At 60.8% G+C, this 27,904-nt stretch overlaps 1 protein-coding gene across 3 annotated transcripts in view; it reads right to left on the bottom strand.

Annotated features, from left to right (window-relative positions):
• The window catches only part of LOC117644151 (sodium/calcium exchanger 3-like), a 64,617-nt gene that overhangs the window by 6,958 nt on the left and 29,755 nt on the right, over positions 1-27,904 (bottom strand). Inside the window, exons 2-7 of one of the 3 annotated variants that reach the window (XM_034383416.1) lie at positions 26,181-26,269; positions 25,108-25,140; positions 18,122-18,342; positions 15,142-15,238; positions 9,870-9,977; positions 8,790-8,948 (exon numbers count right to left, since the gene is read on the bottom strand). In XM_034383416.1, the coding sequence (XP_034239307.1) occupies positions 8,790-8,948; positions 9,870-9,977; positions 15,142-15,238; positions 18,122-18,342; positions 25,108-25,140; positions 26,181-26,269 (707 nt within the window). Of the gene's footprint in view, positions 1-539; positions 699-8,789; positions 8,949-9,869; positions 9,978-15,141; positions 15,239-18,121; positions 18,343-25,107; positions 25,141-26,180; positions 26,270-27,904 lie in introns of all 3 variants that reach the window. The other 2 variants (XM_034383415.1, XM_034383417.1) reach the window with 2 other exon arrangements.

Raw genomic sequence — 27,904 nt, 5'->3', positions numbered from 1 at the left:
TCTGCCAGGATGATTTTTTTCTTGGCCTTGTCAGCGCTGGAGCATTTGAGGCGGGAACGACAGTTTGGCCTCTGGTGCGAAATCTGATGAAATTTCTCCAGTGCCACCATGCATGTTATTGGATTAGTGAAAAGGGCCCTTGTAGCTGGGTGTTGCTACGTGGGCACTCCCCCCACAACCGCACACCACTCGAACCACACGGATTAGAGTACACGCACAAATGGGTGTGTTAAAAGGAGCTCCAAGAGGAGCCCCAAGCGCCTGGTTAATCTAAAATGCAGGGAGGCCGCGCGGAACGGAACCGGCTGTAGGCTTATAGGCAGGCGGTAGACGGACGGGCAGACACACTGGCAGAGCCACGGGCAGAGCCACGGGCAGAGCCACCGCCGGGACAAGCACAACAAACAAGGCAGGATTACGCCGGCGTGGAAAGGAGTGTCCCTCTTTCCATTCAGCTCAGCGTATAGCGCCGCGAGGTGGGTGGCTTTGGTGTTAGTGGGCGGCCATACGCCGCGGCACGCCGAGACACACGCTCAAACCTGGCAGGCTGGTGCCCATGGCGACCAGGCTGAAGGCGGTGCAGGTGTCCTTGAAGCCGATGGAACAGCCGAAGTGGGAGGACACGTCGCCAATGATGGCCGTGATGAATCCGATCCACACGATGGACACCGTGAACGCCACCCAGCCGTGCATGTAATCTGTCACACATCTGTAGCGGTGAGTGGCGTGACCGCGACCCTCCGGCCGGCGCCTCTCGTCATGAGTCCACGGCCCGTTCCCGGAAAGCGGAGAGCGGTCTGGTCGGGTCTGGTTATACAGTTCTCAGTACTGCCATCACGCCGGGAGGCCACACAGTAATACGCGCTCGATCGACGCGGTGGCCGCGAGGCGAAACGAGAAATGAGGTGGATCAGGAAAACACACGACAGAAACAAGGCCATGACTTTCAATAAACAAACAGGGGTGGTCCTGATCAGCGCCCGGGGAAAATGAAATAAAACGCGGAGGGCAAAAAACCGTGGGATTAATGAAACAAACAGAAAAGAGAGAAACAAAAGAGCTGAAAATGAGAAAGACGAAACTGCTGCAACTTCGCCGGGCGAACGTCCTTGATGCCGCAGAGAAGCCCTGCAGTCTGACAGCAGAGCAGCGGCAGCAGCAGCAGCGCGCTGGAGGGTGTCTAATTGGGGGAAAAGAAAATAAATAAGTGAAATAAGAGTAAAAACTGAAAAGCACTCGGTGTTTGCCATCGACGAGATTGGCTGGCGTTCTGCCGCCGGGACTCTTGAGGCCCACTCGCCCCAGCCCGCTCCAGCGCGTCGTGCCGACTCCAGCCGGGGCTCCAGCCGGGGCGCCAGCCCACCCCAGCCCACCCCCGCCCGCTCAAGGCCGCTCAAGGACGCTCAGTGAACGACGTCCACACTGTTAATCAGCGTCCACGTGAGGCCGTCCATCCAACAGACGGACGGAATGGCCCGAAGACGGGCCCCCTGCAGCATGCCTCTACCCTCACAGCGAAGCATCCCCCAAAACTCAAACAAAAAAGCAACGCACAAAAAATAAAATTGCAAAATGAAACACCATGTATTTTTTTTCGTATTTTTTAAATGAATTTCTGCTCGAAAAAAAAAAAACAAACAAACAAACCCACGCCGATATCCAGAGTCAGATATTCCACACATCCAAAACCAAAATGGAGAGTGGGCGATTCGAACCCGGGACGCGAGCCCCGCGATGCTCGGCATTCCTTTATTGAAAAGTTTCTTTCTGCCGTTGCCGCTCGCTGCTCCGCGTCCACCTCGCCGTCAGCTCGGCGATTTGCGCATTGCGCGTCGGAAGCCGTCTGGTTCGAGACGTCCGAACCTGATCGCCGGCAGCGCGGACGCCGCGGGAACTACCTGTCCCGGCGCATCAAACTTGGGGCGAGGGCGGCGCCACTGTGCAGTGGGCCAGAAGACCGGTAGAGGCGGCCAATATTCTGGACGTGTATTGAGCTCCAGAGTCGCTAAATAGGACTCGAACCGACCGTGTGACCCCACCAATGGATCGCTCTCCGAACGAGGGATCCATTGGTGGGGTCACACGTTCGATTCGAGTCCTGTTTAGCGACTCTGGAGCTCAAAACGCGTTTAGAATTTTGGCCGCCTCCTCCGGTCTTCTGGCCCACTGTGCCATGGCCTGGCCATGGCTTGGCCATGGCTTGGCCCGGTGTCGTGGAAAGTCGCGGCAGCTCCTCCATCACCTGCAACTCCCCGCGGGCGGGGCGGGGCGCGCTGGGGAGGCAAAGCGGAGCGGAGGGGAGGAGCTCGCCCGCCGGGATGTTCCGGGTGATTCTCCGGAACCGGTTCCCGCGGGCCTCCAGTTTCATCGAGGCCGGGCCAAGTCGAGGCTCCACCAATCAGGCCCCCGGCCCGGCCCGGTTCAACTACCCGGGCGGAAGAACGGCGAGAAGCGTGGCGAGAGCCGGCCTCAACAACAACAGCAACAAAACAAAGCGAATGCCAGCGTGCTGCACTCGACTGGCCGTCACCGCGACAGAGCGGCAGTGCGACAGCCTCGACAGCCTTGCTTGTCCTTGGACGCGTGGTGGGCTGCAATTCGGAATGCCGCTGGCAGTGCGAGCGGGGCGCGGGCCTGACTAGCGCCTTTCAGCCCCTACAGTGTTGTCATTAATTAGCGTGCCAGACTTGCGCTCTGTGCTCTGTCTCTCTCGTCGGGGACGCCCCGCGAGTGCGAGAGAGACCGAGCGACGAAAACGACCACTCTCGGAGTCAGTCTGCAGTGCCCGTTTTGCGGCCGACGCCGGCGCCGAGTGCACTTTCCGCACAAAACACAACGCTGTAGGACCGCGCGATGGAGCGACGCAGCGCGCCACGCCACGCGCAGACGCTCCGGCCTGGTTTACGGTGTACAGCGCCGCGCAGCGCAGTGCCTCCATCCACGGCTGGCTGTGCGTGTCAGCGCCGTTGGGTTAATGAATCAAACTGTTGAGGCCAGCCCGGGTCTGGCTGCCTGCCGGGCTGCCTGCCGGGCTGCCTGCCGGGCTCCCGCCTCCCAGGACGCCCGCCGCCCCTCTGCCCCCTTAACTCACGAACAAGTGCGGAAATAAAAAGAGGTCGGCCCGACGAAGCCGGGGAGGGAAGACAAAGACAGGCCCGCGGCCGACAGGGTGGCCGACAGAGTCACGGAAAAGGCAAAGCGGGCGGAGCAGGGCAAGCCGCCCGGCGGGGTAGGCAACATGACGGGCCGCGCGCACGGAAGCGGAGCGGGTTGCCTACCCCGCCGTCCGCGGGCGCTCTGCCGCCCTGCCGGCCGGGTCTCCAAACAGGCACGCGGCCTGGTTTGACTTACGGCGACCCCGGGAGGAGGGGCCGCTGTCTGGCCGTCCTGGTGGAGGACAGGAAGTTGACGAAAACCGCGCGTTGAACCGCGGGCGTCGCCCAGCCGACGTGCGAGAGAGACGGAGCGCTGTACTGAATCAGTCTGGCGACGCTGAATGGGTTCGGCGGTGCGGGCAGGGGGCAGGGGGCAGGGTGGGGCTAGGCCGGGGCGAGGTTTGGAACTAGACGTCGTCGCCGAGGCCGGAGATTGCTCAGGGCGGCCCAGGGCACCCGGCGGGGGCGGGGAGGGGGGGGGGGCATCGGCCGGCGGCCCGCCCGGCGAGGGGATCACCCGGAGGTGAAGCATTCGAGGCGAAAATAGAAACAGACGCAGCGCCGGCGCCGGGGGCTGGACGCTATTCGCAGAGCAGCGCCGTTTTTAACCCGCCGCTGTTTTTCGCGTGCCGTGGCTGGTCCACTGCGCGGGCAGCCGCGTGACCAGTGCCGCCGGCCGTTGTGTCACCCGACGACGCGACAACGCGACGACAAGACACGCGGACGGCGGAAAAATGTTGCCAAACTCCCTCCCCCGGCAGTGGCGTGGCGCCGCGCGGGCAGCCCTCCAAGAAGAGAAAGGACGTACGTGTCCTTTGTCAATCGTTTGACGAAATTGCACGGAACTGGCGGAAGCGAGGCGTCGCTACGCCCCCCCCCCTCCCACCTCCCCCCTCCTGTCACCCCTTTCCCCAGGATCCGAGCGGTGGATCCGCCCAGGCAATATGCCCACGTGTTTCGTCGGGGTGAATGGCGAGGCCGAGTGGGGCAAAGCGTTGGGCGAGGCAGTCGGCACCCCGCGCGCACGGACGGGGCGGGGACGCCTTATGCACGTCGAGACGTCTCTTCAATAGGAAATAACTGCCCCGCCAGGCAGGCGGTGGCCGGGCCGCCGGGCCGCCGGGCCTGCCGCCAGGGCGCCGCCTGGGCCTAGGCATCGGCATGCCGTCGCCGTCGCCGGCGGCCGGATTTGATTCTACCTATATGCCATATGCCCGAGGGACGCGCGGAAGGGCCCTACCGCCCCGAGAAGGGCTCGGGGAGCACCATCGATCTGCAGCCCCATGTCCCTGCTGCGTCCCTTCGCCGCCACGCCGCCAAGCCCCGGCCCGTGCCTTTCGCCTTTCGGCTTCTTGCTTTCCTTACGCCCCCCCCCCCGGCCCGTGCCTTTCGCCTTCGGCTTCTGCTTCCTTACGCCCCCCCCCCCGGCCCGCCCGTGCACGCTGCGCTGGCCCCGCTGGCCGCGCCACTCGACGCGGTTTAAAAAGTTAGCGAGTCAAGTCCGTGGCCGCTCCGGACCGCATCTCGGCGGGGCTGGCGTGGCGGCGCAGTGCGGGGATGCAGCGCGGGGATGACGTGGCCGCAAATTGGCCGTCGAGGGTGTCGAGGGCGGCGCCGGAGGGAAGGTGGACAATTTGCCGCCAGGCAGCGCCCGGCAGCGGCGCCGTCCTGTTATATGTTCCGCGTCGCTGCGCGTGACGGGCACCGCCGCCACCGCCACGCCGACGTGTTCTGCGGATAACGCGGGCCGGGCCGGCCGGTGGCGGCAAGGCGCCGTCCTCGAGAAGAACAAGCCGGCCCTGGCTCGACCACCGGCCTGCTGCAGCAGCGTGCCGCAGTCAGTAGGGCTTCAGCCGGCGACACGTCTCCGCCCGCAGGCCAAGCCGGCCAAGCCCATCTAGGTCGTCGGCGAGGACGTAAAGGCCGCGAGGGCGGCGGCGGCAGCGCACCCCGAGACCGCTCCGAACGTTCACCTCGATGGGCTGATTCTCGCTGGCCGGCCGAACACAACGCCAGCCTGCCCATGCCAGGCCTTCAGCAGCCTTCAGTTCGCACCATAAAGCCAGTGTCTTATTGCTTTTATTCGGGTCGGTCTGCCGACTTCATCTTCCCTGCAACACGCACACACGCACACACGCAATCACCTTGCGGCAGTAAGGCGCCGTGTTCTACACGCCGTCGCCGCCCCCTCCCGTTTGCCCCAGTCCACCCCAGTCCGCCCCAGGCCGTCGTACCGCGACACCTCATCCATCGCTCCCTCGCTTCCTTTGCTTTTCCTTCACGGGGCCGCCAGCCCCGCCAGCCCCGCCAGCAGCACGGTGGGCCAACCCGAGCTGAGGTAGTCACGCCACAAGCCCGCGGCCCGGCCCCGGCCCCGGCCCCACCGTGGGCCGCCGTCCACCCCCTCCCCTCCCCCTTCCGAGGCGTGGCCTGCCGATCTTCCTAACTACCGTCCCACCGAGCAGCCCACTGGGGCAGGCAGGCAGGCCGGGCAGGCTCGCCGTCAGCCCCTCCGCGCGTCGCGGCGTCGCTGTGATGACGTGATATCTCGTGGCCACGGTAGCCACGCCGCCGGGCCTTAATTAGGCCCACGAGCCATCCACCCCACCGCGAGTTTGTCTCTGTCTCCGTCGCGCGCCTGCGGGCCGCGCCGTCAGTGCGAGAGAGACAGAGCGCTCCTTTCGGAATCAGCCGGCCTGGGCCCCGGAGGAATTCATCATATTGGACGCGGCCCGCTGGACAAAGGACACCGCGCGCCACTGCGCTCCTCCTGTGGCCTGTGGCTCACGCTCGGGCCGACGGTTGGGCGGCTTGTGTGCGCGCAGCCTGCCGACCCGGCGACCTGGCGGTGTGTCTTACACGTCATTATTCCACCTCTGCTTTTCGTCCCTCCTCCGCCGCCGCGGTGTTCGTCTTGTTACGGTGTGGCTGCCTGCCTGCATGCTGCCTGCCTGGCCCCGGCCGCCCACCTGTCTGTTTGTCCTTCGGTCTGCTTGCCTGCCCTTGAATCATCCCTGACATTTTAATTTCGAAATCCCCCCCAATAAAAACACTTTACGAACTAAACTGTCCGTCCGCTCGCCAGCCACCTCTCCGTCCGTCCGTCCGTCCGTCCGCCGGCTGCCTGCAGTCTGATTCCTACAGTCGTTTTCGTGCCGCTCTGTCTCTCTCGCACTCATGGGGCGGCCCGTGCAGGTGCGAGAGAGACAGAGTGCGGGTCGTTAGCCTGACGTGTCGGTCGCGTCGGTCGGCTCGAGTTGCGGCATCGGAATCACATTCGGTTGCGTGAGCCGGTGGCATCCATCGTGTAAGGCGACCTTGCGGGCTTGCGGTGTGCCAGCCCGGGCCGCCCGGGCAGGGAGGCAGCGGCCCAAACAAACCGGGGATGACGAAGCAGCGCGCACCCCACTGTAGGTGGAGACTAGCCGAGGGGTTACCCACTCGTTGCTTTAGTGTACACACGATTCCGGATTCCCGCGATTCCCAGAACATATCTCTGAGAAAAAGAGAGAACTTTCGAAAATTTTCTTTGTATTTGAATGTTTTTGTGTGTATCACATGGTTACCATGACTTTAAATTGAAACTATGAGGATTTTCCATCAAATTTTGAAAGATTTAGGAATGATTCCCGGACTGAGTGTACACATGATTCCCGGAGTGGGTAACCCCTCGAGACTAGCCCAGGAAACGCCAAGGAAAATTCGTGGAAACGTTTAAAAAAAACAACCCAGCAGCAAAGCAAGGGCTATTCAGCAGCATGACGCGTTGCTTTTTTTTTGCCCGCTGTCTCCTGGCCGTCCCCCTTTTTGCGCCTCCGTCTTCTTTAAAGCCACGAGGCCACCCCCCCCCCCCCTCTCCGTCCATTCGGCAGATACAGAGCAAACACTGAGATTACGACGGACCCCAAGCGCCACTCAAGGCACAGCTGCGTAGGCTGCTGCCTTAAATGCCCCCCTCCCCCTCCCCATTCCATCCGCCTCCCCGCAGGCCGTCTCGAGTCCGGTGCTGTGCTGGGGGAATATTCCCCAGGACGACAAGATGACCGTCGTCATGAGCCGCCCGTCCCCGTGCCAGACCCCCGCCGGCCCTGCCGCCGGCCTGCAGGCCCTAAAGGCCGTGACGGCCCCGGGGCGCTCCATCACTGACAGGACGCACAATCAGACGCGGCGACACGGGCGGCACCTAGCGGCGGCGAGGCGAAGCGGCGAGGCGGCCAAGCGGTGAGCTAAGGGCGTGTGGCGCGGCCGTGTAATCAAGGCCGTAAATCCCACAACGCCGCCGCCAAAGTCGCCGTTCCCGCCATTTTTCGTTTCGGCAAGAGGGGAAAAAGAAGGGAAAGGAAACAATCCCTGAGATGTTATCGTAAAAGCGCGCCCGGGATGAGAAGTCCTTGACGGCGCGCGCCCTCCTGGAGGTCCTGGATTCCTGGAGGCCTGGAGGCCCTGGAGAAGGGTCTGATAACGACGGAGGGCACTCACAAAGGACCTCCAAGGGATAGGGCAGGCCCGGTGGACAGCGTTTAGCGGCGCCTGTCCCGAACACGGTCTCTCTCGCAGTGGTGCGCCGTCCCGCGTGCCGCGTGGGTGCGAGGGAGACACGACGACGCGAGCGGAGTCAGCCTGCTGGTTGCGCCATCGCGATTAGCTAATCGACTCATGCTCGGCACACCGCGATCTATCACCCTCATCAACGGGCGCCCCGTCACGTAGGCCTCGTAGGGCCGCAATGGCCCCATTCGACACACGCGGTCAAATAGGGCCGTTCGATAATCAGGGCCACACACCTCCGTGATTTCGCTTATCTTCCCCGGCCCGCCGCCACGCCACCAGTGTGCCACCACGCCGGTCACAACCGCACAGTGGGCCAGAAGACCGATACAGGCGGCAAAAAACCCAGACGCGTTACACGCGGTTCCCGCGGTCGCGGTCTAGAGCGCGGCGAGGGAAACGATTTCCGCGGAACGACACACAAGGCGGCACAGCACAACACATGCAGCCACTTACCTCCACGGCCTCGGCGACTGCCAGCAGCGCCGGCAGCAGTGCCTCCACCATAAGATTCTATTAAAGAATTTTCTAGGCTTTCCCCCTGGGCTGCGCGTCGGCGGGGGTTCGGCAGCCCCGCGTTCCAGAGAAAAAAGAGGGGGGGGTCTCCGGGAGTGGAGGGAGTGGATCGCGGAGAGGGGGTGCTTGGCGGTGTTTGCTCCTAATTGACAAGCCGCGAACTACACTACACTGTTGACTTTCGTCAATTACAAATTTTACAGAAGAAAAAAAAAGGCCTCTTTGAAAATTTTCGAGACGCAATGGATTGTTCCCTGCGTGTTCAAATTTGTTTCCAAAATTTGCGAGGCGCCAAATTTTTACTCGTGAGGTCCCGATGTGCGGGAATTCGCTTCAGCAGTGTATACAGCAGTGGCGCGTCGGCGCGTCGGCTCCGCGGCTCCGGACTCCATCTCCCGGAAGCAGACAATCCGAAGCCCGGAAAGCTCCCCTTTTTTGGGGCGCGCGCTCGGGCTTGGCTCTGCGCCTCGCTCTGCCCCCACACGACCGCCGCGCAGTCCTCGACGTCCTCCGCGTCCACGACGCCGTCCTCCGCGTCCCCGACGTCGTCCGGGACCATCCGGGACTTACCTGGCACGCTGGTCCCGAGCGCCACGAAGGTGACGGCGGTGACGGGGTCCGGCAGCCCCACGGTGCAGCCGAAGTGCGACGCCACGTCCCCGATGACGGCCGTCAGCAGCCCGATGCCGGCGATACTCACCACGAAGCACACGTAGCCGCCGCACATGTCTGCGGCACGACACGTCAGTTAGCGCCAGCCGCGTGGAGTCAAGTCTTCCCGCAGGGAGTGCCAACTTGACAACACTTCAAAACTTTCGCTTTGAACGGCGAGCGCTAGCGTAGGGCAAAATTAGGGATCGTCGAATTATACAACATTTAACTCAGCCTACGCGGACGTTGCTAGCCCTCGCCGTTTATAACAAAATGTTAAACAACTGATTTTTTTTTAAAAAGTGAAGTTGGTACTCCCTGGTGACAGTTACTGGGACAACACAAACAATCAAAGAGCGTTATTTCCAGCGGAAGGGAGACACGTGAGTAGTTGGCAACGTGAACGCACACAGACTAACACAGAGAGCACACAGATTAGGGGGACACGCAAACACACACACACACGAAGGTCTAGCTCTGCACAACAGCGGCATGGCGCGAGGCTAGCGAAGTTCGTTTTTGCGACTCTTACTTACTGTCCCGCCCCCGATTGAGACACGGCCGAGTTTTTTACGAGGACCAGCCGCTTAAAACAGTCGTCCTGAAACATTGTGCGGGGAAACGCAACATGGCACCTCGGCTGGAAGGCACACGGCACTGGGAAACAGACGGCGGTGAAATCTGAAACACACAACCCGGCCGACCCCAGCCGACCCCTGGCGCGCCCCCGGCAAAGGGGCGCCACCATTTTTCCCTCTGTGATGTCGCTCAAGGCTCGGAGATGAGAGCAGCGGGCCTGAAAGGAGACAATGTCGAACGGTGGAAAGACATCTCGGCCGCCGCGGCTGCCCTCCAAACAAAAGATGACGGAATAGTCACGGTGCTACAGGCCAGCACAGGCCGCGACAGGCCGGCGCGGATTCCCCGAAGCCTGAAACCGGAAACCGGGGCTGCACAAAGACACTCTGGCGGCGAACAGAGATCGCCGCACGGACTTACCAGTGGGGGGCACGAAGGCGAACAGGAACTTCCAGGGGAAGGTGAAGAAGTGCATGACGTAGTCGCCACACGACGCCGACGCCGTCTCGCCGCCCTCCTCGTCCTCATCTGCCGACAAACAAGGAAGAAACGCAGCCGTCAGCAAACGGAACGGACACACGGGGGAAATGCTCTTTTCTCGCGCACGAGGTGCGGACGGACGTCAATATACCGACTCGCCAGCGCCACTCAGTGGCCTGACGCCCGATGCATATTCCGCGTATAATAACGAGGCGAGCGAGAGGGACAGCAGTGGGAGCAACAAAATGCGCGGCATACGGATGAGCACACTGTGGAATGGTCTCTTGTGGGGAGCTCGTTTCCCCTTGGCCCTCGGCAACTTTTCGAATTACTTTTACGGCCCTGTTTTGCACGGGAATCAGAGAGAGAGAGAGAGACAGGGGGTGGGGGAAGAGGGCCAGACACTCGAACTCGGAATGCGCGGTGAGAGAGGCGGACATAGGAGCGGAACCGCGGTGGCTGGAGAAGGGCGTGGCACGGCACTGGCGGTGCCGAGGGGAGGGGGAAGGGGGGGGGGGGCACGCATCGTGCCGCTTCCCGACACCCCAGAGACAATTAGCTGCCGGGACGGCGCCCTGGTCCACACCTATGACCTGTTGCCCAACCACTGTAAAAATGCAAAAAAAAGATACAAAATAAATAAATTTAAAAAAAATTTAAAAAAGTAGACAGGCCGTATTTTCGCGCGCTGACTGCTCCCCTTTCGCCTGGAAGCTGAAATATCCGGCGCCTTTTTGACGCCGCGATCATTTACGCTGAAATGACGCCGAAAGTCCCGCTGATCGAAAGGGTCTCGTCGGTGAAAGGGCTCGGCCGCCTCCCTTTCGCTGCCTCTCGCGCGGGTTGCGGGGCCTTTAGCCCTTTTGGGCCTTTTGGCAGCGGAGGGACGGCCTAACAAAGACCGCACGCGCGCCGCCCTGCGCGGCCAGGGAGGCCCGGGAGGAAGAGCAGGGCCTGCAGGGCGGCGAGTGGGCCTTACAGTGTGGGGAACGCCGGCAGCGTAGGCAACCTAAGCCGCTCCACGCGCGGGAGTGGGGCGCGCTGCCTACCCTCGGTTTCGCAGGCGGCCTGCGGGCCGGTGCCTCCGTCGCTCTGTCTCTCTCGCACATACACGGGACGCGCCATGAGTGCGAGAGAGACAGACAGAGCCGTTCGGAATGAGCCCGACCTGCCCGGCGTGTGGGAGACGCGCGAGAGAGAGCGTGGATGATCGAGCAGGGCGCGGTTGGCGAGCCCGCTGGGCCACACCGCCCCGCCCCGCCCCGCCCCGGCCGCTCGGCCGGGCCAGGAACCCTCGCCAAGTTTTGCCATTGGCAGCGCGCGCGATGCGGTGCGCGCCTCGCCTCACCGCTCCTCGGCTTCGCGCTCCGCGGCATTCAGTGAACCCGAGAGTCGCTCTGGTCGCTCTGTCTCTCTCGCACTCATGGGCCGTCCCGTGTGGGTGCGAGAGAGACAGAGCGACTTTCGGAATGAGTCCGCCGCCGGACTGCGTTGCTGCGCTAGAACAATAGGGGGTCTTTGGGGCCCCGGCCGGCCGGCGCGGCCATCCCGCGGGTCCGCCCGCCGAGCCCTCGCGTCCCCTTTTCGGCCTTGCGCGACCGGGCCCGGCTCTGGCGCTGCCTGGGTTCCTTTCTAATTGGGGTGCCAGTGCCTGGCTGTGCCCGCTGTGCCCGCTGTGCCCGCTGTGCCGCACCCCGCCGGCGGTGCAGCCGTGCCGTTCCGAAAAGTCTCCCCGTCTCTCTCGCGCTCCCGCGGGTGCGACAGAGACAGAGCGACGACTCTTCGGGACGGCTGCCTCCTCCGGCATGGCGTGCATCGCGAGGCAGAGGCGCCGCCTTCACTGCAATAATTGCACTCCCGGCGCCGACAAGGAGGAGGGGGGCAAGGCGACAGCCTCGGTGGCAGGGGCAGGGCAGCCCGCGGCGGTCCGGCAAGGCGCCTTGCGAGACCTGCACAAGACGCCAGGCTTCGCGTGCCTCGGATAAAACCCACCAACCCGCCATTTGGGCACCGCGATCTAGAGGCGTGTGCCACTGTCAAAGACGTGACATAACATAAACAATTTTCTAAAAACATTTTTTCCTGCTTCACTTCGGCGCCGTGGGCGAGGTCTGCCGTGTTTCGTATTCACCCGTGCGCACGTTAAAAAAAGGACGGAAAATAAGAAAAATATAGCGCATGGCATAATTAAAACGACACACACAATGTTATGCAGAGTGCAGGCGCGGGGTTTCCCCGTTCCCCGTTCCGAGGTTACAGTTGGGAGCACTGCCTGCCGGCCTGCTCGAAAGAGGGGCGCACAGTGGGCCAGACGACCGGTGGAGGCGGCCAAAACTCTAGACGGATTTTGAGCTCCAGAGTCGCTAGATGAGAATCGAACCGAACGTGTGACCCCACCAATGGATTGCTCTGCGAACGTGGAATCCATTGATGCGGTCACACGTGCGGTTCGAGTCCTGTTTAGCGACTCTGGAGCTCAAAACGCGTCTGGAGTTTTGGCCGCCTCACCGGTCTTCTGGCCCACTGTGGTGCCGGCGGTGCGCCGTAAGTGGGTTTAGCCGCGAGGTGCGCCGCGCCGATCGCGTGTGCACTTGACTGCTCGCGATGTCGGGGGAGGAGGGGGGGGGGGTGCGTGCGCGGCCGTCGCGTTATTGCCGCCCCGCTGTCCCCCGTGTTCTTGACTCAACCCGCCGCTTCGCTGGCTCGGCGCGCACCGGGACCTCCACGCCGTGCTCCAACAAGGCAACGGCTTCTCGACGCCGAGGCCCAGGACGCTGGTAACTGGGCCTCGACGGCGTGCTCCAGGACGTCGTCGACAAGGCCGCGCCGCTGCTCCAGCCAATGCGACACGTCGTCGACGTCCTCGTGGTGGTGCAGGCCGTGCTCGGACACCCTCCCTCAGCCATTAGGGCGTGCAATGCGAGGAATGGGGTCGCGCCCTCCGCCGCCCCGCGCCGCCCCGCGCGGCCTTGCCCCCTCCCCTCCGCGCGTTCCGGGCGGGGCTGTCCGGGGGCCGGGGGGAAGGGGTGATGTCCTGGGGGGCGGAGGCAATCAGGGGACGGATTTATAGGGCCGATGTGATGGGGACACTCGCATGCAGCGAGATTAAAAAAGGACGCCGACGAGGGTGTCGGGGCGTCGGGGGGCGTCCGTGAGTTAACGACTTGGCCACTTTTAGGACGCCTCGCCCGCCGTATCTCGTGAGAGGGAGAGAGGGAGGGGGCTGCAAGCGCTGCAAGCGCTGCAAGCGCGGCAGGCACACGCGAAGCGCGCCGCGACGACTCGGTTTTAAAATTCGCTCTCTTTGCCGCCCTTTGCGCGCCGCGCTTGGAACTCCGGGCCGTCTACGGGGAAGTCGCGCTAACGGGGGCGAAGCGGTGAGCCGCGGCCCCTCAGTGGGCAAAAGGGGGGGGGCAGCGCAGATGAGCGAAGCGCGAAGCAGCCAATCGCGGTGGCTGCCGTCCGTATTAGCTCGACCAGGCCTCGGCCAGGCCATCAGCGCCACCAGCGCCATGGGGGCCGCGCCGATGAATTGCCATGAATTAATTCCCTGCTGATACTGGCCGAGCCTCGTCACAAACAGTGATTTTCGAACGATTTCCGACAAGTAATTGAATCCGGACGCCATTATGACACCAATGGGGAGGAGCGACCGGGCGTGCCGGGCAGACCGGGCAGCAGACCGATTCCGAGAGTCGCTCTCGTCGCTCTGTCTGTCTCGCGCTCATGGGGCGTCACCGAAAGGTGCGAGAGAGACGCAGCGACGAAAGCGACTCTCCGTCCACGACGAGCGAAGCGCTCCTAATAGGCGCTCCGTCTTGCTACGCTTGCTACGCTTGCTACGCACGGCGCGCGGCCTAGCGGCCGGGAGGCGAGGGGGCGGGGACAAGGCCCTGTGAGTCCGATTTCCGATCAATGTCTGCCAGCACTGCCTGCGCCGCCTCGCGCGGCCGCCAGCCCTCAGCCAGCCCGTGCTCCAGCATTCCAGCCTTCCAGTGGCGTGTCTGCCGTGTCACAGTGCCGTGTCACAGGGCCGCGTCGGCCGGATGTGGCGCCGGGTACTGCGCTGCACTGCGTACTACGCCGGGAAGTGCACTAGAGCCGAGCATCCGGCAGCATGGCGGCCGGGCTGGCCTGGCGCCGTCCGGCCATTCATGGCGGTGGCATTACTCCCAGGAGTACACCATCCGGGGGGCCATTAACTCCGACTCCGCATGATTTCGCACCATTTTGCGCGGTGTTCGGCGAGTCGCAATAAGGCTATCATTTTTACCCGTACTTTAAAGGAAGGCCGGCCTGGATTGGACCCAGTGGCTTCCGATTTAACTTTTCCCGGTTATCGGGTGCAGTGGCGAGGGCGGCGGCGGCGGCGGGTCGCGGGTCCCCACGCGCTACAGCGGTTGGCTCTCAGCCACATTCCACACTCCGACAATCCCTCTGGGAAGGCGCTTTCGCTCGCTTCCGACGCGGAACGCGGCAACGCAACCAGCAGCGCGGCAGCACGGCCGGGAGAATAATTATGAATGAGACATCCCATCCAGCGCGGCCCGCGCAGCCCGCGCAGTCTGCCTGGGGAGGGGAGGCCGCTTGCGACGGTTGTTCCGACGCACGGCACCGAACACGCTTTGCCATTCGGAAGATGGGAGAGCGATGGATTCCTCGTTCGGAGGGCAATCCATTGGTGGGGTCACACGTTCGCTTCGAGTCCTGTTTAGCGACTCTGCTCAAAACGCGTCCTGGATTTTGACCGCCGCCACTGGTGTGGCCCACCGTGCGGCGGGGTACCGCAGCACCTGACCCGCCGCAAGCATGGCCGGGAAACTCTGGGCCGCTCTAGGCACGGCACGGCCTGACCTACCGGGAACCGAACCGCACCCCGCACCCTCGGCCGCACCGGCCAACTCAGCCACAAGCGCCGTGCCGCCCCACCTCTCGTCAACAAACTCAATTAGAGATTGCTCGAGTCTGCCCCCCCCCCCCCCCCGACATGGCTTTGCGTGGCACTCGGCCCGCATGTCCGGAAGATAATCGGGTGCCGAACGACTACGCGAACTTTAGAACTCAGACGGAGCGCGAAGAAAGCCGCCGCACTCAATCAACAAGCCACAAAAAAATAGAACAAAACTTTCGGAGGAAAACATTTTGATTCCGCTTCGGGAGCAAACTTTCCTCTTGCCTTTTTTTTCGCGAAGTGGGGGCCGCGTGGACTTACCTGGTGCGACGCTAAAGGCCTCCACGAACTGCTCCTTCCAGGTGGACGTGCCTAGGATTGGTCCGGCCCCTCGCTGCATCATGGCGTCGACGGTGCTCTGGAACAGCGGCGACGGCGGCAGTTAGTGCCACACTGCAGTGGGGGAGACTCGTCTACCTCGAGAGGCCGCGCGGCAAGCAGCGGCGCGGCGGCGCAGCCTTCGCTCAAACAATAATTTGCATGCAACATTGTGGATCGTGGTGTCTCTGTCTGTCACGTCCATGCAGCACATTCACTCACACAGACAAACACACAGTCCGTCTTTGTCTCTCCGCCGATTGTCCGTCCGACCGTCCGTCCGTCCGTCGGCCTGTTCGTTCGTGCCGTCGGTGCGTGCCCTCTGGTGCTCACGGTGATCCGACGGGTTTAGTGGGCGGACGTGCCATGTGCCATCGCGGCGTGCGGCTGAGTTTTTCATAATCGCTATTCCACTCGCCGGCATATGTACAGCGCAGGCCGCTGGAATGGAAAACAACAACAACCCTGAAATTCGCTGGAAAGCGTAGTTGGGTGGCGAAAGCAAAAGTTTGCCCACAGGGGACTGAAAGTGGAGAGACCCAAAGTGAATCAAGTGATTGCGGGAGGGGTGGAGCGCCGGGGGGCTCAGTTTTGCTGCCCCTACACCAGCCGATTCAGGCGACACCTGAAAATTCTCCGTCCGAACTGATTTTTCTCGGTTATCTCCAAATCTACTTATTGCGATCGACGTTTTTCGCGTGTATGCTTTTCATTTTCTGAGTACATGCGGCCAGCTTCGGGGCAGCTCCCCCTCCCCCTTGGTGCCGCCTTCGGCTGTCGGGCTCAACAGGTGCCCGCGGGGGTGGGGCGGGGCGGGGCGGGGTGGGGCGGGGTGGGAGAGGCCACGGCTGCCTCACGACGACGACATCATGGCAGCAGAGGTGAGGCCTAAGGCCCCCATTTGGTGCCTGGGGCCTACTATCTGGGGCTCGGATATTGTCGCGCCTGAACCTCGCCACCGAAATATTTGTCAAAGACCGTTTTTTAATTATTCCCATGCTTCACTAAAGCCTGTTGAAACGACTGTGCGACAGTGTTTTCATCCTCTACGCGTGAGTTTCACTTTATTTTAATATGCCGAAGACTGGGAAAGGGTGTACGAGGTGGAAGTGGGTGGCATGCATATGCACAAGTTATTTACATGGATAAGAAGTTCAACATCTATAAAATAATACAAACATAATTCACGAGTAACAACACGTCCGATAAATTGTTTTGTCTCTACACCTAAACATAATGACTGAAACAAGAAAGACGACGATGATGTGTGGTGCCTGAGAGTCCGCAAAGTTTGGACACTATTAAAAGTGAACATAGTGAGACGCCTGAAACATAGTGTACCATCCCGCAGTAGTATGTTGCGGGGATGAACAATGTTTTTTTTTCTACAGACACTACGTTAACGTACTCCTTTACTTTTGCCGCTGAAGATTCTGACTGCTTCCTGAAAAACAAAGCATCCCGTTAGTGATGAGGTCGCTTGGGTTCGATTCCCGACTGGAGGAAAAAACACAACCAAAACACTCGCCAAAACACGAGTGAAGCAAAACACGTGAGGCAGCGTGTGTTCGTCGGAGAAAAAATGAAAACCAAAATTGCAAAGACCCTTCTTGAAAAAAAAAACAGGCTGCATGCATGCTCCAGACAAAAACCAACATCATGCCATTCCTTTCGTGAAAAAATACTTTTGTACACACGCCAGGGGTGTTGATGGAAAATAACAACCCTGGCAATAATTTGCACTCATGCAGAAAAATGTCTGTACAACGCAATTATTTTACACGAAGAGTCCTCTGCCGAAGAAAATCATTTTTTTTTTGCAAAAAGATTAGTCTGTGCACCTGACACAAATGATGAGCTCCGGTTATCCACCCTATTGAAATGTATCTGATTCTTAAGATTGAAAAAAGAAATAATAAAGAAAATTGCGCCTAAATTTTAAAACAACGCACGTTTTATGAACGTGTCGATAAAACCGTGGATAGTCGCGGCCCGAATCATTTGCCTCAGGGGAAAGTGAAAAGAAAAAACGGACATCCGAAAAAAAAAATAAACAAGCGAAACCGCACCCGGGGGTGGTTTCCTTTTACCCCCGCGACCCGTCGCGTGGCTGGCATGCTTCCCAGGGAAGGGCCATGAGGGCGCCTGTCTCTCTCGCACCCCTGCAGAGCGCCCCGTGGGTGCGAGAGAGAGGAGCCTGCAGGACGCCCAGATGAGCGCTGCAGCGGACATCAACAATTCATGGAACACACTGTCGGAGACGCCCGGTGCGGGGACTCCTTGAGGGAGGCGGTGGACTTAATCCGCCGCGTCCGACGCCGCTTCATATCTCACCTTGGGAAATCAATGCGGGGGGAGGAGAGAGAGAAGGGGGGGCTTTATTGGCGGAATCGGAATAGAGCAGGCCCGTACATCACGGCTGGAAAGGCGACGACTCCAATGCCGTCCAATCTTCGGTCGCGAGAGAGCGCGTTTCGGAGGCGGCCTTTTTGAAACGGGGCAGCAGGCTGGTTTCGAGAGGCGTTTTTTGTCGCGCTGGCTCTCTCGCACTCATGGAGCGTGTCGGAGAGGTGCCATGGAGAGACAGTGCGACGAAAAGGACTCTCGGAAACAGCCGGCTGAGGAAATAAATGGAGATTGGCTGACGAGCGCGTGCGAGGCGCACGGCGTAAGCAAGCCCTCCCGGCCAGCGGGGCGGGGCGGGGTGGGGTGGGGCGGGCTTCGCTCGTAAAGTCGCTCGCGGCCGCGCTCGTATTCGCCACGGCTTGTCCCTTGTCCCTTTCCCCGCTCGGCAAGCCCTGCAAGGCCCTGCAAGCCCTGCAAGCCCTTCGGTGCCTCCAGGGCGTCTTTCCAGGGACTCGGTGCGGAGCGCGTCCCACAATGAGCAAGGCCTTGCTACGCTACTACACTGCAGTGGACCCACCTTGAACTCCTTGCTCTCCCGGATCCGCACCGACACCTGGAACGTGTCGCTGAGGGTGGGCAGCCCCAGCAGCGCGATGCGGTTCTCCGGCGTGTCCGGGATGATGCTGGTGTCCAGGCCGCCGGGCTTGCCGTTGGCCTGCTTGGCCTTGTGCAGCTGCTCCTGCAGCCGCTGCATGTGCTGCTGCTGCTGCCGGTGCAGCTTGCTGCCCGAGTCGTCATCTGCAACAAGCCCGTCGAGGGCGCGGTGAAGGCGGGGCGTGCACGGGGCGGGCCAGTCCGCGGGCCAGTCGCCCTGTCGCAGACGGGTTTAGAGGAATGATTTGCCGTTCTGTCAGTGAGTTCACAAGTCAGGCGGTCAGGCTGTGGTGAGCTTAGAGGGCATCGTTTGGTCGAACTTCAGGTTTGGTGCCCGCTGCCTCCCACCCCGGGGGAACCCGTTCGCGACGAATGTGCTGTGTGCCAAGAAGACTACCTCCCCCGATTCTGCTCGATTGAGTTTCGAGGGGGGCTCGACAATGCTACCAAATCAAGGCAAACCGAGACCGCTCGGCCGGAAGGCCCAGAGGCAGCGCAGAAGGTACCCGGCCGATTGCTTTGGCGCCGGGTAGCCGCTCCAGGGGATGGGGGTTGTCGGGGCGGGGCAGGCCGATGTAACCACTGCATGCACTTAGTGCGCGCTGTGCGGTGGGAGACAATGCAGGGGCATGCCGGGCCGTGACCACGCCGTGGTCTGGCCGACGGGGACGAGGAGGCCGACGGCATGCCGTCGGCATGGCACTGCAGCCCCAGCTGGGCTTCCATTTCATCAGCCCCCGCCTCCTCTCGACTCATTCCGAGAGTCGCTCTCGTCCATGAGTGCGAGGGAGACAGAGCGACGACAAGGACTGGCCGGCCTGCCCGGCCGAGGCCTCAGCCGCAAATCGGAGGCCGAGGCGGCAGTGCGAGTGCAGCGGGTGCGGCTTCTTCCCAGTTAGCTAATGGCTGGAAAGAGAGAGGCGCCGCGAGGCAGCGGACAATGCGGCCCAGACAAGGACAGAGAGAGAGCTGGAAGGTCAAAAAAACCTTCAGATGAAAAAATTCCGATTTTTTTGTGGTTTGAACTTTGTTGACGCGTTGGGTGCGCATGCCTTTTTAAACCCTCTCCAGTGGCGGCGAGCTCTCCGGCGATGCCGCGGCGCTGATGGCGTCTTAGTGCTCGCGAAGGCCGCGCGTCATCGCCGCGGAAGGGCCTGCAGTAAAAGGGCCCTCGCATCCCTTACGGCCCAGATAACGGCGTTTGTATGTTTGCGTGGCGCCCGCCTCTCTCTCTCTCTCTCTCTCTCTCTCTCTCTCTCTCTCTCTCTCTCTCTCTCTCGCGCGCGGCGAAGGACCCCCACGTGTGTGCCGAGCGATCCGAACGGCAGCGGCGAACGGCAGTCGCTCCACGGGACAGACAAGGACAGGCAATGCGGGAAATGCGGGAAATGATGCGCCGACTCGCTGCCAAACCGCAAAGCACGACGAACACGCCTCGCGTGGCCGAACTGCCCCGCCACGCCCCTCTGCGGATGACTGCCGGCGCGTGAAATTAATAGGCGTCGGATTGATGAACAGCCCATCGGCCCCGCTGGAGGCCCTGCAGGCCCTGGAGGCTCCAGCGCCAGCTCCCAGGTAAGAGTAATTAGTGGACCGAAGTCGCGCGGAGAGGCTAGACAGGGAGGCGCCCTGATCCCCGTCAAGCTTTTCGCGCCGTGCCGCCGTAATCCCCTTGGCGGGGCGGGGCGGGGCGGGGCGGTTGGCTGGCGGTGCTCCTGGCTCTGGCCTTCGGCCGCGCCTCCCTCACGGCGGCGTGCTTCTTCGTGGCGTTTCGCGGCCCAAGCCAAAAGCCCGGGCCCTCCCACCCCATCCGCACCTAACTACGTATAGGCTGGGACCCTAGGTGATTTACAGCCGAGGAAAAAGTTAGCCCGCTCGGCTTGGCTCCTCTCCGGCACGCCAGACTTTCTACTCATCGCAGCCCCACACCACCCTCGGAGCCCACCGCACCACACTCCCACCCAGATTTGAACCCACCGCTCCGCCCACACCAGCCCACCAGGCCGGCCCGTTCCCACCAGACCCACCCACCCCCTGCCAGCGCGCATCCACGCCTGCTATCATCCGCAGCGCAGCGAAGCAGCGAAGCGTTCGGCAAACCGCTTTCGTCCTTGTCTCTCTTGGCGCAAAAACTTTGCTGCCGTTTGCGCCACACCCCGACCCGACCCGACCCGCCGGGCCCGCCAATCGTGGCAGCGTTCCGAGCGGACTCGAGCCTTCGTCGCGCTGTCTCTCTCGCACCCGTGCGGAACGCCACAAGGGAGCGAGCGAGACAGAGCGCTGTTTGAGCCCGCAGCGGTAGACACTGCGGCGCTGAGGTCCGCCCGTTTACAACGCGCATTCGTCTTTCGCGCGACTCGGCCCGCGGCCTGCCCGACGCCGGTTCCAAACAGCGGCGGGTGCGAGAGAGACAGAGCGACTGCGCGACTGCGGGCCGGCCAGACGGTCATTGAGCTATCCTCGCGCCGCCCGTCTCAAAGGGCCAAAGAAACGGCGCCGACTCGACCGGCGCGCTGAGAGAGAGAGAGAGAGAGAGAGAGAGAGAGAGAGAGAGAGAGAGAGAGAGAGAGAGAGAGAGAGAGAGAGAGAGAGGAAGAGCACTCGCTGCAACGTGGGAGGCAATTACTACGTGTGAGGAGTATGGATGGCCCAGCCGGCTGCTTGGGTGCTTGGCGCCGTGAGGGTAGGCAGCCCGCCGACAGCGCTGCACCCGGGACTGCCCGACGGCAGGCGCTCCACTCTCTCCACTCTCGCTCCGCTCCCTCCTCTTCTACTCCACCAGGACGGCCGGGCCGCAGGGGGCTGTTGGACTGTTGGCGAGTGCAGCCAGCGCGCGTCTGAATGCGGGGTTATTGCTTTCGGGTGAAAGGGAACCACAGCGCGGTCGGTAGCAGCAGTAGGCTGGAACGCCGTCTCCCTCGCACTCGTGCGGCGCCCCACGAGCGAGAGAGACAGAGCGACCAGAGCGACGAGGCACAGTGGGCCAGCAGGCTAGGGTAGGTTAGAACAGGACTCAACAGGACTCGATCAGAACGTGTGACCCCACCAATGGATTCCTTGTTCGGAGAGCAATCCATTGGTGGGGTCACACGTTCGGTTCGAGTCTCATTTAGCGACTCTGGAGCTCAAAACGCGTCCGGAATTTCTGGCCCACTGTGCGAAGGTCTGCCCCGAATCAGCCCGCCCGCTGCACGCCTCGCCCCCCTCCTCGCCCCGCCCGGCCGGGCGGCTCTGGAAGCACCGGCGGCACGGCGGCACGGCGGCGTGGCGTCAGAACCCGAGCCAGAGTGCGGAGGGGATTAGGGCGACCTTGACGACCTCGGGGCTGCAGGACCGCCAGCGCGCCAGCACCGCCGGGACGGCCGCCACGCGCGCCCAGAGGGCCCAGAGGCCAGGGCCAGGGTCCCTGTTGATGTGTCCACAGAGTACGGATTGCCCGCAGGGAGGGGGCGGAGAGGGGTGGGGAGGGGTGCCCACTCGGCCGGCGAGAGCGAGAGGCTCTCTCTCTCCGCCCCCCGGACGGTCTGGCTCGCTGGCGGCGCTGGTCCCCCACGAGTCCCCCGTAAACACCGCGAAATGAAGACCGGCGGGGCCGGGCCGGCCGGGGCGTCCCAAACCCCTGCACCCTTTGCATGCTCGTCGGCCCGACGACTGCACACATCGCTAGCACGCTTCTATTTACAGTGTCACGACCAATCGCCCGCAGCTCTATGCTGTCGGAACAATGAGACACCCGCCACGCCACACTGGAAACTTTAGAAAGTTTCCGCAGCAGCAGGCAGGAATCGACGTCCGCTCGCTCTCGTCGCCGGCAAGCCACCGCAACCCACCCGAGGACCAACTTCGGCCACGTTTGAACCGAAAAAAAAAAGGACAGAAAGTCAGAGATTGCGATACACACGACGGAGGCATATCGTCGACACCACCTCCTACACCGCACCCCTCGCGGCGCCAAGTTTGGACGGGGTGCCCCCCCCCCCTTCCCCTTACAGCGGCTGAACAAGTTGCCGGAGGTGGAAAAACACGCGCGTGGGTGGGAGCGTCCATACACTACGTGCTCCATTTCCAGACCACCACACTTTTTGATCCTGCCGCCTCCGCGGCCCCCGCGCTAGCGTGACCTGCCTGTAACCTTACGCCCTGCCACGCGTTTAAGGGGCGCGGGGCTCGGCAAGTGGACCTCGCCTCTCCTTCGAGTGAGAGAGAAAGTAAGATGTGTGTGTGTGTGTGCGTGCATTAATTAAGCGTGGTGGAAGAAGGACCGCGTGCTGACAATCCTCCTCGCAAGACGAGGAGAGGAGCCCTTCAAGGTCGTCGCGAGGAGAGAGGCCTCCCAGTGTCGCCGCCTTCAGCCAGCCAGGCAGGCAGCCAGGCAGGCAGGCAGCTCCAACCCCCGGCGGGCCCCGTCCCGGCGCAGCGCACGTGGTCCGGGGCGGACAATTTCACCCCCACCCCCACGCCCTCGTCGGCCCCGTGGACGAGCGCGATAGGTGGGGCCCACAGTGTGTGGGGCTCACACACTGTGGGCCCCAGTGTAGTGACTAGAAGCCTGGTGCGCGGGGCGTGTATCTTCCTTTCCGCGGCGCACTCTCTCGGAAGAACACAGCACTGCACCCAACGACAACGGCCCCGCCGAACGGCCGCAGCGAACGGCCGCAACGGCTCCAGGGATGCGCACCGCACTGAATGCTGCCCCCCCCCCCCTTTCCCATGGGGCGCTCTTTCGAAACAGGGGGGCCTTGGAAAAGGCTTTCCCGAACGTACCCTGTTCCAGAAATGGAATCGCAGCTGGGAAAGGAGTGGGGCGGTGCATTGTGAGGGCAGCAAGGCGGTGCCTCGCCCAGACGGCCGTGCACACGCGGCTGACCTTACACCCTGGACATCACTGCCAGCGCCGTGCAGCGCTTCCCTCGGTGTGTTCCGGGCCAAGCGCGCTGGTCAAACAAGTGTGTCGGCCGAGCGCCCCGAGCGAGGCTAGCCAGGCCGGCGAGGCCGCGAAGCCAATAGCGGGCGGACAGGAGGAAGAGGACGGCGATTGTCGTGAGGCGGATGTTTGCAGGTGTGCCCTTTCCGGCCTTCCCGCCTTCGCCGCCACGACAGGTGTCCCCCGGAAGCCGCAGAGACTGGAGGGGGAGGGGAGGGGCGGCCCTGGAGAGAGGCTGGCCTTGGAAGAGCCATCCATTATGAACGACTTGCTAACAAGCCTTTTAGACGTCACCTAGCTCATCCCATGTACCCCCAGCCAGGCCACGTGGCCACGCCACACCCCAGAAACGCGCTGAATCATTTTGGGGGACGGCATGTTGGGCAGAGGCCTCAAGAGGGGCCCTCTAAAGTCACCACAGCCTTGGACAGGTTCAAACAGTTCCGTGTCATGATAAGCAGAAAACATGGTACAAAATGAAAGCATCTTCACTTTGGCACAAGCGGAACAACGCGCGCTTCTCTGGCTGTCTTTTTCAAATATTTTTATTTTTTTTTTCTCTTTGTCAAGCAGTTATTTTTTTAAAAAAAGCACGCCAGAGGCAGTTTTGTTAGCGTGTCCCTATGTTTCATTAAAGTTTGTTAACTTTGAAAGCAAAATGTCGAGAGAAAAAGAAGCTTGATTGATACGTTAAAACAAAAAAAACAAATATGTACAGAGTCACACATACGGTATGAGGGGACTCAGTGCTGGGACTGGAACCTTAGGGAGAACGTTCACTAACCACGCGACCCTTCTGACGTCACGTAGAATGTGGACGTTCCCCCTATTATCAGTGCTTGTCTGTCATTACTGTGCTGAATAGAAAAAAGGTAAAGCTCTACGTTACCGTCTCATCGTGTACGGAAACCTTCAATGAAAAGCGGAAGGTTAAATTGTCAATCAACTTCTACGTTTCCTACGAAGAGAAATGTACGTCATTAAACACTTAACACAACTACGAGAAGGGCGTCGGCTTAACATTGAGTTAAGGAGACGCGATGTTGGCTGTTTATCAGATTGCAGTGTATGAACACTGTTCAATATTTAGAGGGGGCGGAAGTTGCTTTTAATCTAGGATATGTTTTTTGATATGTTTGTTTAATGTCAGGTATACGGAATAGTGCTATAAAAATCATGCACAAATATGTTGAAACGTGAGGGGCACTAGAAAGGGGAAAAGAAAATCCAACTTTACGGAGTACAGAGAACAGTACCCACACACAGACAAGGTATCGTTCAATGAATGAAAACGATTGGAGGAACTCTGAGTTAAATATTCTCAGGGCTAAATTTCATTGATTCAGGGTTGGCTCACGAACACACTCTTCAACCCGTAGACAGGGGTGCGTCTAGAACTGCCAATCCCATGGTGCCATTGGCCCTATGGGTTCGAGCATTCCTTGACTCAGCCCGTTTACGGAACTGCCAAGCAACAGCAGGTTTCGTGAGACACTCTGTAAGACGAAGCGTCATGCGGTGGCTCGGGGGTGCCCAAGGACCTGTTGTGTAACCTATCGCAAGACAGAGACAGCGAGAGAGACAGAGAAGATAAGAGAGAAAGCCTGGAATTACAAAACCCCAAACTACCATTGCCGGCTGAACAACATATGGCTCCAAACTTAAAGTACTTTCATTCAACAACTTGCCGTTGATACCGCGCGCGCTAACTTTTCGTGCGCGGCTCTTGGGTTCCCCCAGCATGCGGTGTTATTTCCAAACATGTGTCAAAAACAGATGAAAAAAGCGCGTGAAAGGGAAACGACATGTAGCGTTAACAAAAGAACAATGCAACGTAGATAGCGAAAAAGAAATGAAAATAAGTTTGAGCCATTGAGTTGAGCAGACAACGCTTGTACACGCACACAACGTGAGTCAATCGAGTGTGGCTATCTACAGAAGCGCACGTCAAAGGCACTCAGACACAGTGTTGGAGGCGGTGGTACCTGCGACTTGTGGGACAGCGTCGTCCTCCTCATCTGAAACATTGGGATGCAAGGGTCATTATCAAGGCGTGACTGACTGCAGTGCCGCTGTGAGTCTCTTTGGCTCTAGTTTGTCATACAGCAAATTGTACATCAGTGTGATTACTGGAGTGTGTTGTACTGTAAGTGTTGCGTGCACTCAAAGAGGGTCGACAAACTCGACAGCTTACAAGGTACACTCTACCCGGAGCATACCTGCAAGTACACTCTAAGCAGGAGCGCACTTGCAAGTAGACTGACGCCGGAGACCTGCAAGTTCACTCTAAACAAAAGCATGATACTTTTGGCACTGACTACGCAACGTGCTATACGACATCGTGTATGCTCCAGGTGGCGTGTACTCTTTACTTTTCGCCAGTCAGTTTGCAGGGCGAGTGTTTGTACGGAATGTGAAAATATCGACGACATCTAAAGTCGAGTTTCGTGCAAGATTTGTACACTTGTTGTTCTACGCGCCGTGTATGCGGCGGCCGCGCAAACACCCGAGGCAGCGCCGCCATATCCGCGGACCCAAGGCCGTCGAGGCCGCCAAGGCCGCCAAGGCCGCCGAGCCGCGTGATTTGAGTTTGCCATGCAGGCGATGTCCGCGAGAGAGAGGGAGAGGGGCAGGGGGAGAGGGAGAGGGAGGCATCAACGTGCGCAGGGTTCCGAAATGGCGGCAGGGTGGCGGCAGATCGCGGTCGGGTGTTTGAGCGGCCGCGCGGCGAGGGGTTTGCGAAAGGCTTGTACGACGGCGTGATGTGCATGGCCTTGCCGGCGGCGCGGCGCGGCCACGGCCACGGCCACAACGCAGTGTCTAGTGTCGACCGCAGCGCGTGGCTGGATCAACTTCGTATCGACAGAGGAAGAAATAAACAGCAACTTGGTAATTACGCCGACGAAACTGCCAGCTAACAAGGAGGGAGATCATGATCTGTATTTTGAAAATAGTTTTCGCCTTGAGGTGAAATAAAATTAATGTTCGGATTAAAACAACTGCAGCACGTTATTTTACCAGTGAGTGGAGCCCTGCTCGCCTGTCGAGTCTCGCTTACCCAAGATGCGGGGGTCGCCTAAGCTGACTTGGAAGTCGACGTCCTTCTCGTAGCAGCCCTCCTCGATGATGTGCAGCGTGATGGTCTTCCTGCGGCACACAAGACACATCCGTTACGACGATGCGAACAGCAAACCCGTGTTTGTTGTCAAATGCCCCCATTCTTGTCGTGCCGACTCGGGGCTGCGTCCGGGGCGGGAGTGGGGGGTGAGTGGGGCACTCGCACGCAGCCCAGCCGGGCAGACAGCCAGACCCGCCACGCCACACTGGAAGACGGACGGGCCGCACACGGTGCGCGTTGGGGAACACAGCGGGCTGTTTACGGCCTTGCTTTTTCCCCCTTTTCAGAATCTGACGTTTGATAAACGTCCGCCCAAAGGAGAATGCTGCACGCTGTCTTGTCTCCATGATACACCGCAAATGCACCACGCGGTAGGCGCTAATGAGGAAGGCACACAAACGCGAGCACACGCACACACTCGCAGGCGTACACAAATATGCCCGCAAAACAAGCGGGTGAATTTTCTCCGCCTGCACTGCCGCCATCTAAACTGTCTACAAACACACACGCACGCACACACGCGCAGAGCAATAATTACGCACGCACACTCTGGCACACGTCCGGCGTGACCAAGCTCCAGCGACGGCCAACCACAATGCACGGGCAGGCAGGCCAACCGAACGCACCCTGCCCCGCCGCGCGGCCTGGCGGCGGCACGGCGGCACGGCACGGCACGGCACGGTGAGGCAGAGCGTGGCCAGCCGAGCCGAGTGTGGCTTGTGGTGTTTAGGTAACATGAATCTACAGCAGGCCATCGCACTGACTGACCCTCATTGGGCTTCGTGGTGTAAATCCTTGTGTGCCTAGCAAGCTGTTCGTACCGAAACGACAGTTGCGGCCGTTACGAGAAGTTGAACCACGGCTCGAAATCAGTTTGAGGTTATGTTGGCGCGTCGTGTCAAGGTAGGTGCGCGAGAGTGTGCCGGAACTCAGGAGATCAGGTTCTCTGCGGCAAAGGCCTGGTTTCCTAGTGGAGTGCTTCGGCCCTGTCTTGTGGTTGCGTCGAGCCAGCGAGGACTCCGTCTGACAACCGCCATGTCTCGATCAGCATCAGACAGCCTCCCCGGCTGTCTGTCTCTGCGGCCCGCTGTGCGCTGCGCGCTCCGCCGGGCCGTGTTGACTTAACAACAAAGCCCGACCACGGCGATATATCAACATTGAACGCATCACGCCGACGATGAACCCCCCCTCCCCCTCCCCCGGCTAGAATGTCAATAGATTCTTGTGTTCCGCCTTTGTTCTGACCCACCATTCCTCATCCGCGGTGATGTGTGTGTTTGCGCTTTCGTGCACACTCATCGCTCAGCCATTTACATCGCGGGCGACGGCCGGCGAAAATGGCGCGGCCTCGCCCAAGATGGGGGCCGCAGAGGCCCAAAAAACAGGGCGAAAAAAATTCATAAAGCGCTGCTAGTGAAAAACACGGTCTTACACGGAAAGAAAGCGCTGGCAGAAGTGACCTGACACCAAATGCGCTTTGAAAAATACCAAGTGCGTCTGAAAGAAGTGGTTTGCCCCTCGGCTGGCTGGCGGGTAACTTCGTTGTTGTAAATTTGAGTAGGCACGTTGATGGTGCAGCTGGCCCCAGTGTCAGGGCCTCGTTCGACGGGCTGCGGGGGCGCGCTGGCGGCGCTGGCACACTGCGGACGTGAGTGTCACGCCAG

The sequence above is a fragment of the Thrips palmi genome, unplaced genomic scaffold (genome assembly GCF_012932325.1).
Source record: "Thrips palmi isolate BJ-2018 unplaced genomic scaffold, TpBJ-2018v1 HiC_scaffold_17, whole genome shotgun sequence".
NCBI classification, from domain to species: Eukaryota; Metazoa; Arthropoda; class Insecta; order Thysanoptera; family Thripidae; genus Thrips; species Thrips palmi.
The sequence above is the reverse complement of the archived record's forward strand: the minus strand, read 5'-3'. Positions and strand labels throughout refer to the sequence as shown.